At 40.8% G+C, this 12,207-nt stretch overlaps 1 protein-coding gene across 12 annotated transcripts in view; it reads left to right on the forward strand.

Annotated features, from left to right (window-relative positions):
- Nucleotides 1-12,207, forward strand: part of ARID1B (AT-rich interaction domain 1B) — a 317,322-nt gene that overhangs the window by 209,153 nt on the left and 95,962 nt on the right. For all 12 annotated transcript variants that reach the window (XM_090135650.1, XM_090135644.1, XM_090135646.1 and 9 more), the window contains one exon: nt 9,489-9,732. In XM_090135650.1, the coding sequence (XP_089991776.1) occupies nt 9,489-9,732 (244 nt within the window). The remainder of the gene's footprint in view (nt 1-9,488; nt 9,733-12,207) is intronic.

Raw genomic sequence — 12,207 nt, forward strand, 5'->3', positions numbered from 1 at the left:
AGGGGGCATTGGCATTTGAGATTTTTTTCTTAAAGCTTAATTGAAGGAAGCATGACAAGCTATCCTTCCTACTAGTGTAATCAGGATACTATTTCAAAAGAAATCTGAGGCTGAGACACCTTTCTTAGATTTCAAAAGCCTTTTGAAATTTATACAGAGGTTTCTGAAACAGAAGTTTTACCCAAGTCTGTTAGAACCATATCATCTCAAAATATCATGTTCTCTTGCAGCTCAATTATTTTGCACAATAGTATGCCCAGCCAGTACTGAATTACTGTGAGGAGATGTGAACTCTAGAATTTGGGGTGATTAGGGAATCTGGTTCTAGCTAGTGTGTGTGAGAAAAGATCTGAAAGTTTATTTTCTGCTTTATTACTGCCTTGGATTTCATTTCCCATCCTTTTCCCAGGTTACTTGGAAATGAAAAGGTAGGAGGGGTAAGTGAACAGCTCTTGAAGCATAATCATTTGATTTTGCTGCTATGGCCCATAAACCTCAGAAAGGAGAAAGCAGTTTGTGTACATATGGATGTGGGCGAAGCAAAGCAGTCAGAATAATCACAGCCTTGTTTGTTTGCGCTTTACTGGATGTTGAACTATGCACTGCTGGAGTTGTGCTAGGTTCAAAAAAATGAAAGAAAACCCAGGGGGGAGGAGGATGAGAGAGTCCTGCGTGATTCTGGAGTAGCAAATGTAGCTGAATTTATTGCAGCAAACATTGTGGCACTCGTTCCTGCCTGGTCCCCAAGTATAACAGCATATCTCGGTTTCTTAAATAAAACTTTGTTAATACTGTTCTCTGGGGTAAGTCTCCTTATTCCATCTCTTATGAAACATGTTTTTCTAACATATGCCACTATTGCGGGCATATACATTTTTCACTTACTTTCAGCATGTGATTAAAGAGGAAGAGATGGAAAGTTATTGGGGCACCTGTGTTTTTGAAGTTTAAGATGTGTCTGTGGCTTGTTTACCATCTCATGTAATTGTGGTATTTGGTTACACAGATCTGTGGGGGAGAGAGAGAAGCAGCACAATATGATGCATGCACAATCCCTGAGCTAATGAAAAACTGTGTTTTGTAGGTCTTTATTCTCACGGTAACCTGCTGGGACGTCTCCTTTATCAAACCATGCCTGCAACAGAGGGTATTAATATGCCAAATGAAAGACAAGCACTGTAGAACAAGAGCTTTGAAAGCTTAGGTGTACTGATTCATTGGTTGGTTTTGCCCTTTACTGTGGTCCACGTATAGCTTTGGGCTATCAAAACAACTATCAACTTGCCTAATTTACTAATCTTCTGTGGGAAGAAAAGAGCCGTTTTCAGTGATGGGAAGGCGATTGGTTGTTGGACCAACTCTTTTTCTGTTTTCTCGATTTCAGTCTCCAAATCAGATAGTGCTGTAAATGTAAACTTTTTTTAGCAGCCTGGCTGATGCCTTCTGAATGTAATATGGGGTAATCTGAGAAGCACATATGGAAAGCCATTAGCTTTTAATTGCAAGATGGGTGTGTTGAGACTCAGTAGGAAACAGTAGTAGTAAACAGTAAGGTATGCTGAACCGTGTGAGATTGTGTGGCTATAATTAAAGAGCTTCTCCTACATGAGCTACTCTTCACAGACCAGTTGAGAACCTCTGCATTGCAATCAAGTGTAGACGTACTGCATCATAGGCATATTGTGAATTTTATCACATTCTATTTTATGGTATCCTGAAGAGATGTTTGCTTCTTGCTTGAGCTGCACCTGTGAAATCTCAGGTTTTTGAATGTGTACCTCAGGATAGATGACTTGTTTCTGACTGCGTCTGCACTGCATTTCCAGAAATATGGAAGCCAAAGTAAATGCAGTAAAGGGAGTAAGCAGTAATTTCTAGTTCATATGGCTGCTGCTCCTGCTGAAGTTTTAGATGGTTTTTCAAATCTACTGACCCATACGTTCTTTTTGGAATGTCTTATTCTTCTCTTACCCTTTTGTCCAAATTTGTATTTGTCTGTCTTGTGATTCAGTATTCCTCATCTTGCGTACTTTTTCAGAATTCTTTCAAAACCAGTTACAAAAACAGAAAAAGTAAGCAATGTGAGAGGAAGAAGGGGGTGTGTTGTGTTTTCCTTGTGGCGTTGTGGTGCTCAATTCAGTGTGGACTGACTGTTGCAGTCAGAAACACACCTAGAGAAGCAGATTGGACTGACCAGCAGCGAGTTGTCTGATGGCTGTGCAAATTCTAAGCCTACTGAAGAAAAGAAGAAGGATGGTGGTCTCCAAAATAGAAAGCTCTTGAGAGCTTGAAAGATTCTAGACTAGTGCATATTTACCTTCAATCTTCCTTTCTGCTTTATGCTGCTGATTTAGTCTATCTTCTCCCCAGGGAAGTAATACATGGTCTGGAAAATTATTGTATTACAAAGAGGTCCAATAAAAGGAGGTTCTTTTGTCTTATTTAATTGCTCTCTAAATGAGAAGACTTAGCTTTAGTGGAAGGGATTTTACGTTTGTGTTATTATTGACACCGGGGAAACTGAATGAGTATGAGTATGACTAGATTTTCTTTGGTTGCTGTTAGGCAAATATAACTTTTCTTTCCTAGACTTGGGGGCAATTTGTTGTGTTTTCCATTGATTTGATTGTTTTAAATGTTGATAATTTATTTGCTGTAGCTGCAAGAGTTGTTGGCAGAGAATTTTTCTTTGCTACAATACTGAGGAAACAAATGGCTCCTAAGGGTTCCTGGCTTTCTACTTTTTAAATTTTATTCCCAGAAATTCTACGTGCTAAGCATTCTGCTTCAGAGGTAAACAGTGGAGTTTGTATCCTGAGAGATGCAATGTTACTGTTTTCCTGTTCTGGAGATTTACTGTTTACTTCTGACATAAAAAAGTATTGCTGCCAGACGAGCTCTGTGTCTTACCTGTTTACAGTCTTTGCTAGACTTTGTCAATTTGCTCTGATAGCACATGGGTCATTAGTATTTATTGCTTTATGCACGGGAGTCGATGTTTGTGAAGTATCAACTTTTTTATGCCATTAGGAGATTTCTTGATGCAGCCGGAGACCCGGGACTCCCCTTCCCATTACCTGTCAGGGAATTACAGACCACATAATGACTGGCACTCAACTCTGTCAGCGAGGAGCAGAGCTGTTGGTGTTTTCACGTGTTTTTTGAGGCTACTGTGTCAGTTCTGAATTTCTAATTCTCCTAAGTTGTTTCTGCTGTAGTGCTCTTGTCTGGATGAGCAGGGAAGATCCTGTTGTGGAGTGAGCACAAGCACAGAAGTATGGCTGTATCTGTCTTAGCAACTTCTAATCTCATGTCTAACAGATATGGATTTATCTGATTAGATTGCTGTTGTGTGGTACTTGATCGATTTGTATGGGTCTGGATATGCTGGAACCGCAAGGATATAAATCAGTCATATGTCATCTCAAAAAATTGAGAGAAATTATCAACATAGTTTAAAATACCTTAAAATACACAAACAATCTTTGTCTTGTATGTACACAGTGTTATGCTAGGATTAATTCCTGGAAAAATAATGGACTTTTTGAAATCTTTATGCATTTCCTAAAAACAGTGTTTTCTGTACAGCTTTAATCAGAGAATTTTTTTAAGGCTAGGATTTAATTTCATATCCAAATGAAAAGTAAGAACTGTCCAAAGCAGTCACTTGCTCAGTGATTAACGAAGTGATTAGTGAGTTGTGACTTGAATCTGGTTTTTCAGGTTGTCGTCTTGTGGATAATTTCTTGAATACTGATGTGATTCCAGAACCACGCTGGCTGAGAAGATAGAAGGCAGAGCACTGGCACTGCATTATTTGCTTATACTTTTACTCAGTTGCTTAAGTGAATATTGGGCTTTTGGGAAAGATTTTGCATCCTAGGAGGCTTCCCAGTGTCACTTCTCAGAGGAGTTATTGGGTGCTGATAGGAGCCCTTTCCACAAACGTTGGTACGTGGGATGTTTTGAAGAAGCACGTGAGATTCTTTCCTTGCTCATGTCTCAGTAAACATGAATGTTTGAGGATGTGCATGAAGCAGGACTGCCATGCCTGGCTGAGGTCTGCAGCATCTCACTGTAGGAGGAGGTAGCGGGGGCTGCTGGGAATGAAGGGGTTTCCCTGGCACTCCCCATGGCCCCGGTGCCTGCGCCTTCTCCCAGTGGTGCAGGAAATGGAGGCTGTTAGCTCAGTGCCCTCTAGACAATGTGACCAGCAGGGCCTTTGGAAGGCTTCTTGTAACGTGCTATTATAGGCAGCTTTGTGATGAAAAGAGGTCTTACAAATATCTTCAAATTTAAGCAGCGCCATTGTGGGATTTTTCTTTGTGTGCGGGTGTGTGTTTGTCAGCCAAATCATTTGTTCAAAGTTAATCTCAATTACAGAGTGTATTGTTCATAATCCCCCACGGTCCCAAAACAATAGCAGAGTGGATGTCTACTTGAATGTATATTTACATACTTAAATGTAAAATATGTTGGTGTGTATATATAATTTCACTTTCAAAGTGGTGATTCGTTTTGAAGAGATGGATATTTCCTGCGGGATTCTGTCTTGTAAGCAGTACCGTCCTCCATCCCAACACTCCTGGAGGCCTGAGCCAGGTGGCAACAGCTTTGACTCCGCAGGCAGCCCTGCAGTACGGCCTTGTGCTGGGATCTGTGCTGCTACAAAGCTGACAGCCAGGGGCCGCGGTCCTCAGCTTATTTGAGACCAGCGGTACTGTGCGTCTTTACTTGTAGTATCTGCAGAACACCTTGGCTTTCCTTCTGCTCTTTGAGCAAAAAGAGACTGATAGGCAATAGCCAGGAAGTTGAAGTAATTCCTAGGCTGTACACACTATGTAGAAGCCCCCTGACCATAGCAACCTGTCAGTGAATTTAGCTATCATTTAGCAACATAGGACCTTACTTAGTGAGGTGCTGGGTGTTCTGCTGGGTCTGCTGTACGCTTCTCTGTTTTGCTGACCTCACAGAAGGTTCTCATCATTTTTCAGCTGTAGGTATCAAGCAGGGGATTCCTTTAGTAAAGTCTCATTTATGTTTTATGGCTGCTGGGACACTCTTGAGCAAAACCAGCAGCTGCACAAGGTGTTCACTGTACATTTTTGCTTCACAGTGAGTGCTCTTTTCCTGTTGTGCTGTGTAAAATCATGGTGTTGTTAGCAAGTTACTGTAGTCTCCTTTTTGCCGTTTATTCAATCTAGGACTATTTCTTGGGTAGGTTACTGTGTTGTATTATTATGTGGAAGTTTCTGTGTTTTCCTTGTGTTCTGCTTGTCAGCAACTTTGGGTTTCGTGACTCTGTGCAGTTAACTTCCTTCTACTCCGTACTGGCTGCATTGCCAGTAAGTAAATTGGTGTGCTGTTGTGAGTGGCTTTCTTGTCAGGCCGATAAGATCACGCCACCAGGAAAGCATAACATTATAGTCATGTGCACAATGTGATCCTGTTCATTTTAGCTCTTGTACTTGTCACAAGGACAAGAATAAAGGTTGTGTATGGGTGGAAAGTGAGGCTAGAAGTGAAGATAGTGGAAGATAAAACATTTAGTTGAAAGAGAAATCCTGTGCTGGGACATCCTCATTTCTAATCAAAGTATTGCCTAGAAATGAACTTCGAAAGCTGATTGGGATATCCTGAATAATACAGAGCATGACACTGACTGAGAATACAGAATGTTGATAAGGGCTCGTAACAGAGTGAGGGAAAAAATGTCCTCTATTTTTTCTTAGATTTGGTATCACATTTGAAAATACAGTCGTATCAACAGGCAAAAGTACTAAGATTATTCTGCAAGAAATAGGTCTGTATAACAAGAGGTTTCTGGTAATTCCAGACTTGCTATATTTTACTCAAAGAAACGAGTGCTTTCCAGATAGGACCTCTGAAAAGAGGCAAAATTTAAGACGTGCCTTAGGGTATGGGGACTTCAGCCCCTTAAAAGAATCCCTGCAATTACCTAACCTGCCAACTTTCCAACAAGATAAATGGAGGCACTGTAGCTTGAAGGTGCCTTGGTTTGAATGAGATGCAGTAAGTAAGGTCTCTCTGTTCTTACAGGAATCATAGATCTGATAGCACTTATAAAAGAAGAATAGAGTTGGTGCCCTGCTGACTAAATTGTCCTCTAGAGGAGTATTAGTTACAGAGCTTCTTTGTTAACTAGGCTGTATGCTTAAACCACTGTGAATTTCTCTTATTAGCAGGCTTTTTAATAGCTTTACATCTGGATATATTAAGTAAATGCAGGTATATCCATATAATTTATGCATATGATGTGTACGTGTACAATACTTTCTATATAAATAAGAGTTTGTGAAGTAGAAATTGCACGATTTCATTACTGTTGTGCTACACTAAAGAAAAACACAAGCATTAAAATACAGAGATCAGGAGAATGGTAAGCCAACTTCTGCTATTTCGGTCTGGGTGCTTCCCATAAGGTCTTTCTTCCTCTTCTCTTTAATTTCCCAATTAGCTTTCGTGGATAACAGAGGTGTTTCTAAAGCCTTTTTATGCTGGAAATTTCCCAGTTGCTCACCTGCTCATACTTTTACCTGGAAAGATGAAGTAAGTCCATGAAGTGCATGTTTGTAAAGAGTACACAGTAATGGTTTGCAAATCACCCTGGACGGAATGGCTGATAATTCTCATTTACCCCATGGCAACACAAAGTAAATGTTGTATAGTATAGCCCAAGCACCTAAATGGACAGCAGACCTTTCATACAGTCCTGGGAGCAACCTTATTATCAGCTGTCACAGTTGATGTGATCAATACCGTTGCTATGATAACCTCCTCGGCAGAGGAGCTGGATGGATGGCCGTGTCGATGTGCTCTACCCAGCCTCAAAAGGACATCCTGCTGCACGCATGCGCGCAGCACAATAGGGCCTGTGTTCATTGCAGGAGGGTGGCACAGCCCCGTGCTGGCGTCCTGTGAGCTTCCCTCTTTCTTTTCTGCTTTTATGAATGAGTTGCGTCAGGTTTGCGAGGAAATCCCTTGAAGGCATGCACTTGAGGAAATGCCTGGGACGTGTCAGTCACTCCACCCCCACGGGAGATTAGCAAAATGAGAAGTCATAATGCGACCTGATGGAAAAATGAACTTAGTTCTTGTCCCTACGTTCTTCCACACACACGCTCAGCATGCCAGGGAGGTGCTGGGGGGAACTGTCAAGTTGTGCCTTGATCTCTGAACAACCGATAATTTCATCACGGACGCTGCTAACTGCTTCAAGGTTTTTCTCGTTTTGGTTTGTTTGTTTTTCAAGCACTTTGCGGCTTACCGAAGCAAATGAAAGCTTTAGTCCAAACACCATTTAAAAAACTTAGCTATTCTAAATGCAAAGCCGTGTGTTTTCTGTATCTTTTATCAGCTGGGTGCCTATCTACTTTTTTACACAGAATCCGTATTCATTTTGAATAGGCCCTTTTCTGCTGCATTCGGCTTTTGGAGTTTGATTATATGCTTTTCAGCAGCATTTGTTTTATCAGCACTTCCTGCAGCATTCGTTACACATTACGACAGCAGAGATTTGATTCCGTTTAAAAGAATACCATATGATGTATGGAAAAGCAGTAATTGCTTACCTGTTTGTCAGATGCATTCTACTGTGAACACTTCCAGCGTTACTCTATGTAGTATCAAGCAGTGTTATTTCTTGTTTACATTTTCTACAGCAAACAGTTTCAAAAAAGAAACAATGAAAATAGTTTATTGCCAGCACCACATCACAATTAAATTTCCATTTATAGGGACTTGGAACTGTTCTCTGGTGAATGCTGAGTTCACACATAAATTAAGTTTGAAAACTTCAATCTTTGTTTTCCATAAGCCTAATGAAATACAAATACAATTTTGTGCTTGTCAGAAAAAGCAAAATTAACCTGTAGTGAGAGTTGTGCCTGGAGTACTGTGTTTAATGCAGGTTTGGGAGTAGGGGCTGTGAGGTGTCCTGGAGAGAGCTAAGTTGGGCCAGTTGTATTTATGTACACCTTTATGTATGAGGAAGAATAACACATAACGTTCTAGGTGGCTTTTTATGAATGTTACTAGTGCTTGAAGTGCTAATCCTACTATTTCCGTGCCTTGGAAGACTGACTGTCTATTAGGGGAGGCTAGCTGTGAGCCTCTTTTGATGGAGATCAGGCAGCATTCTTACTCTGAATACACCACTTTGAATTTTGTCCAAGTTCTGTAATTTCTAAAAATAACTTTATTTTTGTTATGAAAATCAGACAGCAGTTAGTCCTTGCTTCTTGAGCTCTTTGCCCAGGCAGAGCCCAGCTGTCTTTGTGTTCCTCAGATGCCTGGCCCCTTGTCTCCAGAGGAACTGCTGGCATGAGTCAGACAAATGAAATCACTGTCAACCAGAGTAGCATGCTCTGTGTCATCCCAATTATTTGAAGCCCCAAAGGTCAATTCATGACTTGTTTTATATGTGAAATAGCTCTCTGCCTTAATTCACTAATAGAAATAGCAGTATGCTCCTTGGCTTGCGTCTTGCCAAATACTGATAGAAGCACAGCTACATTTCTCTTTTCTTTTATCGTGCGATCACCTTGTCATGCTTAGGAATCGACATTTTTTCCTTGAAAGTTAGAAGGCACATCACAACATTCCTATTTTTTCACATCTAATTTTACAGTGATTTAAAACCAAACTACTCCCACAGATCCAAAGATCGATGTAACTAGCTTTATGAGATATGCCCAACAACTTGTAGTTAGAATTTGGAAGTGCGTTGACCAGTGAAGGAAATTCCTCATTGAAAACATTGAAAATTGCAGCATTTTTGAAGTGAAATGGAGCAGCTGTTTTGCAGTATACTCAGATGAAATTGAAGAGGAACTATGAACTGGATGCTGCTCCAGTACTGGTGTTGGATGGAAATACAGAAGCAGCTTTCCTTACTCTCAGGTGGCCAATGGGTTCTGGATTGCTGGTGAGGGCAGGGCATTTTTGTTTTCCCTCTCCTGCAAGGTGAAGGAGCTGAACGCAAATATTATGAGGGCTGTGTATTTTACACTCTTCTTCTGTCATTCTGATGATGGTTTAAAGAGTGAAGTATATAAGCTGTGATTCTAACGGGAACAATCCCAAACATGAAATACTGTGTTGAAGTGAAATTGATAACTCATTTTTATTAGCTTCCATATACTCAGGTAGAATTTGTGGGATTAATTCTGAAAGCTTAATCCAGATGGAAAAGGTTAAATTCAATGCTGAGGGAATTTGATTCCAATTCATTTGTTACCATTGCTAGTTCTTTTTCTCAAAAGAATTAGAGATTAAGTGGAGAATTGTGCATACTATCCTAATTTACTGACGTTGTTTAACTACATGAACCAGCATTAACAAAAACCTCTTAGTTATCTTCTGTAGTAAGTAAACAAGGAAGGAAACGTGGTCACCATGCCAGTTTTTATGTCTTGTGGCTCGTAGATTAGTTCTTGCAACTAATGCACCTTTTCCTTTTTCCTCAGGATTTGTCTGGATCCATTGATGATTTGCCGACTGGAACTGAAGCAACGCTGAGCTCAGCTGTTAGCGCATCAGGCTCTACAAGCAGCCAAGGGGAGCAGAGCAACCCTGCACAGTCTCCATTCTCCCCTCATGCTTCACCACATCTCTCTGGCATCCCTGGGGGCCCATCGCCTTCCCCTGTAGGCTCTCCTGTTGGAAGCAACCAGTCTAGGTCTGGTCCCATTTCTCCAGCAAGTATTCCAGGTAAGCTTGTTGCAACAAATACAATTAATAGATTTATAATTGTATATTAAAATTACTTCTAGATTGATAATTCTTAATTCTAGGAGAATTCTGCGTTTTTAGCGTCATCTTCTCTTAAGAAATGCATAAATGAGCAGGGATAATTTCAGCTTCCAAGTCCTCAGAGCTTTCAAAACTCTGAACTTGACTCCACGAGTGTATTTGTTAAATGTCTTTTTCATGGCCCAGTTCAGACAACTAATACTATTTGTATGTGTTTGGTTCATGATCATCTATCTATCACGTACTTACAGGATCCTTTTTCTATTTTTACGTTGTATTTTTGTTGTCTTTAGCTCTTGGAGTTGTATGGTGACTTGTGACCCTTAGTTTGAGGCATAGATTTTTCAACTTTGTCTTTCAAAAATGGGGTTTAGGAAATGAATGTGAAATTTCTTATGAGATCTTATTTAATACTCGCAAAGATCAACACATTACTAGGAATTCAGACCCAGTAGTATTTTAAACAACAGTATTATGTTTGTCACTCACTCTCCTTTGACAGTGTTGGTACAACATCATCCACGTATATTCAGAAATTTGTGAAAAACTTCTAAGCTACTCAGAAGAAAAAGGAAAGAAAAGGATATTTGGTATTTCACATGAGTTTGTTCTCTTTTTGACGCTCAATTCTTGTATTGTTTTCTGACATTTTGAATGCTAGAGAAATTCCAAGTAGTTGGATAGCACTGGCATTACTCTGAGGTGACATCAGTTGCTGACAAAAGCACAACAAATCAGCATGAAGCTCAGTTAAAAGGAAGAGAAATTGCAACTCTTTATCATTAGATGTGCTGTGGACCAAATGCAAGTTAAGATGCAGTGTGGTTTTTGGTATTCCATACAAAGGTTAAACCAGGGAAATGTACATGCCTATCTGTATACAGAGGTTGAACTAGATAAGCAAAGGCAAGTAAGCGCAGTGCACTCGTGCTGGTTGCATCTGAAATGAGTGTGTCAAGCCCTGATGCAGCACATATGCCCCACAGTCATTTATTTTTCCCTCCAGCCTCTCTAGCTGGCAGCATGTGCTCAGGTGGGGCAGGAACAGCAGGAAAAGTGACAAGCAGAGGCTTCTGTCAGGATGGTGACCTTGTATTTGCTGTGCATCTCACACTGCGCAGTGTAGAAACCCTTTCCTGTTATTGAGTGAAGTCAAACAGTCCACCCAGCTGGAAAGGTAGCTGTTCCCACAGTCTAAGCCAATCCTTGCACTTTGCAATCAGGACCCAATTTGGTGGCTTTACGGGAAATCTTGACTTCCTTCCTGTCTTGTTTTAGGTTGTAAACTGAGGTTCTGATTCCTTGGAAAGCTCTCAGCTTGATTCAGTTTTGCTTATCTCTAAACAGTCAGATTTGGACAAATAAATTGATCGATATTTTAGCTGCCTGCTTGCTGAGTAGAGGAGGAGTGTTGTGAAGGTGAAAATAGCTTTATTGTAGCCATGACAGAAAAGGGTGTGAGCAGGATGATTTGTAGGGGAAAGTAGTAACTTTTATCAAATTAACTTCTTTGGGGTAAAAAGAGGTGTGGGCTGAAAGGTCAGAATCAAAGTCACTTTTCTTCAGCTGAGTCCAAACTTTTGTTTCCGTTGCTGACCTAATGAAAAGTGTTAGCTCTTCATAGAAGATGTGTCACCAGTTTGAATGTAAATTTTCTAGTCTGTTGTGGTAACAGAAAAGACGTATTAGGAAGTATTTTTAGGGACGGCACTAAATCAGAATTGCCTGCCGCTGATTCCCTGGCTTGGGCAACCTTCCTCTCTACCTGTTTTGATAAAGGTAAGCTCTCAGTTGTGAGCTAGTGCACTGTTGTCTTCTGAGGAAAACCAGGCAGCTTCATTAGCTCTGCTGCTGCTGCGTTTCTCAAGCTACAAAATGGAATGAGTAGAACTGCTATTTAAAACCCAGTGACTATTGGGACACTGTTGGATGCCTGGGTTTCCAGGCCATGTGAGCTCCACTGTGCTCATCGTTTCTCCCCATTCACCTGCTTTCCCACTGTTGTGCTTCATTACTAGGATTTTATAGGCTTCTTCATCTGCTGTAGTCACAGGACACTGGCAAAAAGTAATAGAGCTTGCTTGCATTTCTCTGGGCTGCTTGCAGTGTTCAGGTTGTGGCTGTTTTTTGAACATATACTGTGTAGTCTGGCGTCTCTCCTTTAATAATTTTGTTCCACTCCTATTTTCCTCTTTCTTCTCACCCTACCCTTGTTTGTTCTGACCTCATTCCTCTCCTATTACCTCCTGCAATGTTGTGCCACAGCTTCTCCATGTGACATAGATTGGCTCTTTCAATCATTCTCTCTCCAGCAAGTCATTGTAAAATGAGCAGCTGTTGTGTTGCTGATAGCTACGGCTAGGGAAAGCCAAAATGTTGCAGGGGGTTCTTGGTGGGAAGGCCTTTAAAATAAAGGTGTTGCTTTCCCAGGGT

Source organism: Phasianus colchicus, chromosome 2 (genome assembly GCF_987193195.1).
Source record: "Phasianus colchicus chromosome 2, bPhaCol1.hap1.1, whole genome shotgun sequence".
Taxonomy (NCBI): domain Eukaryota; kingdom Metazoa; phylum Chordata; class Aves; order Galliformes; family Phasianidae; genus Phasianus; species Phasianus colchicus.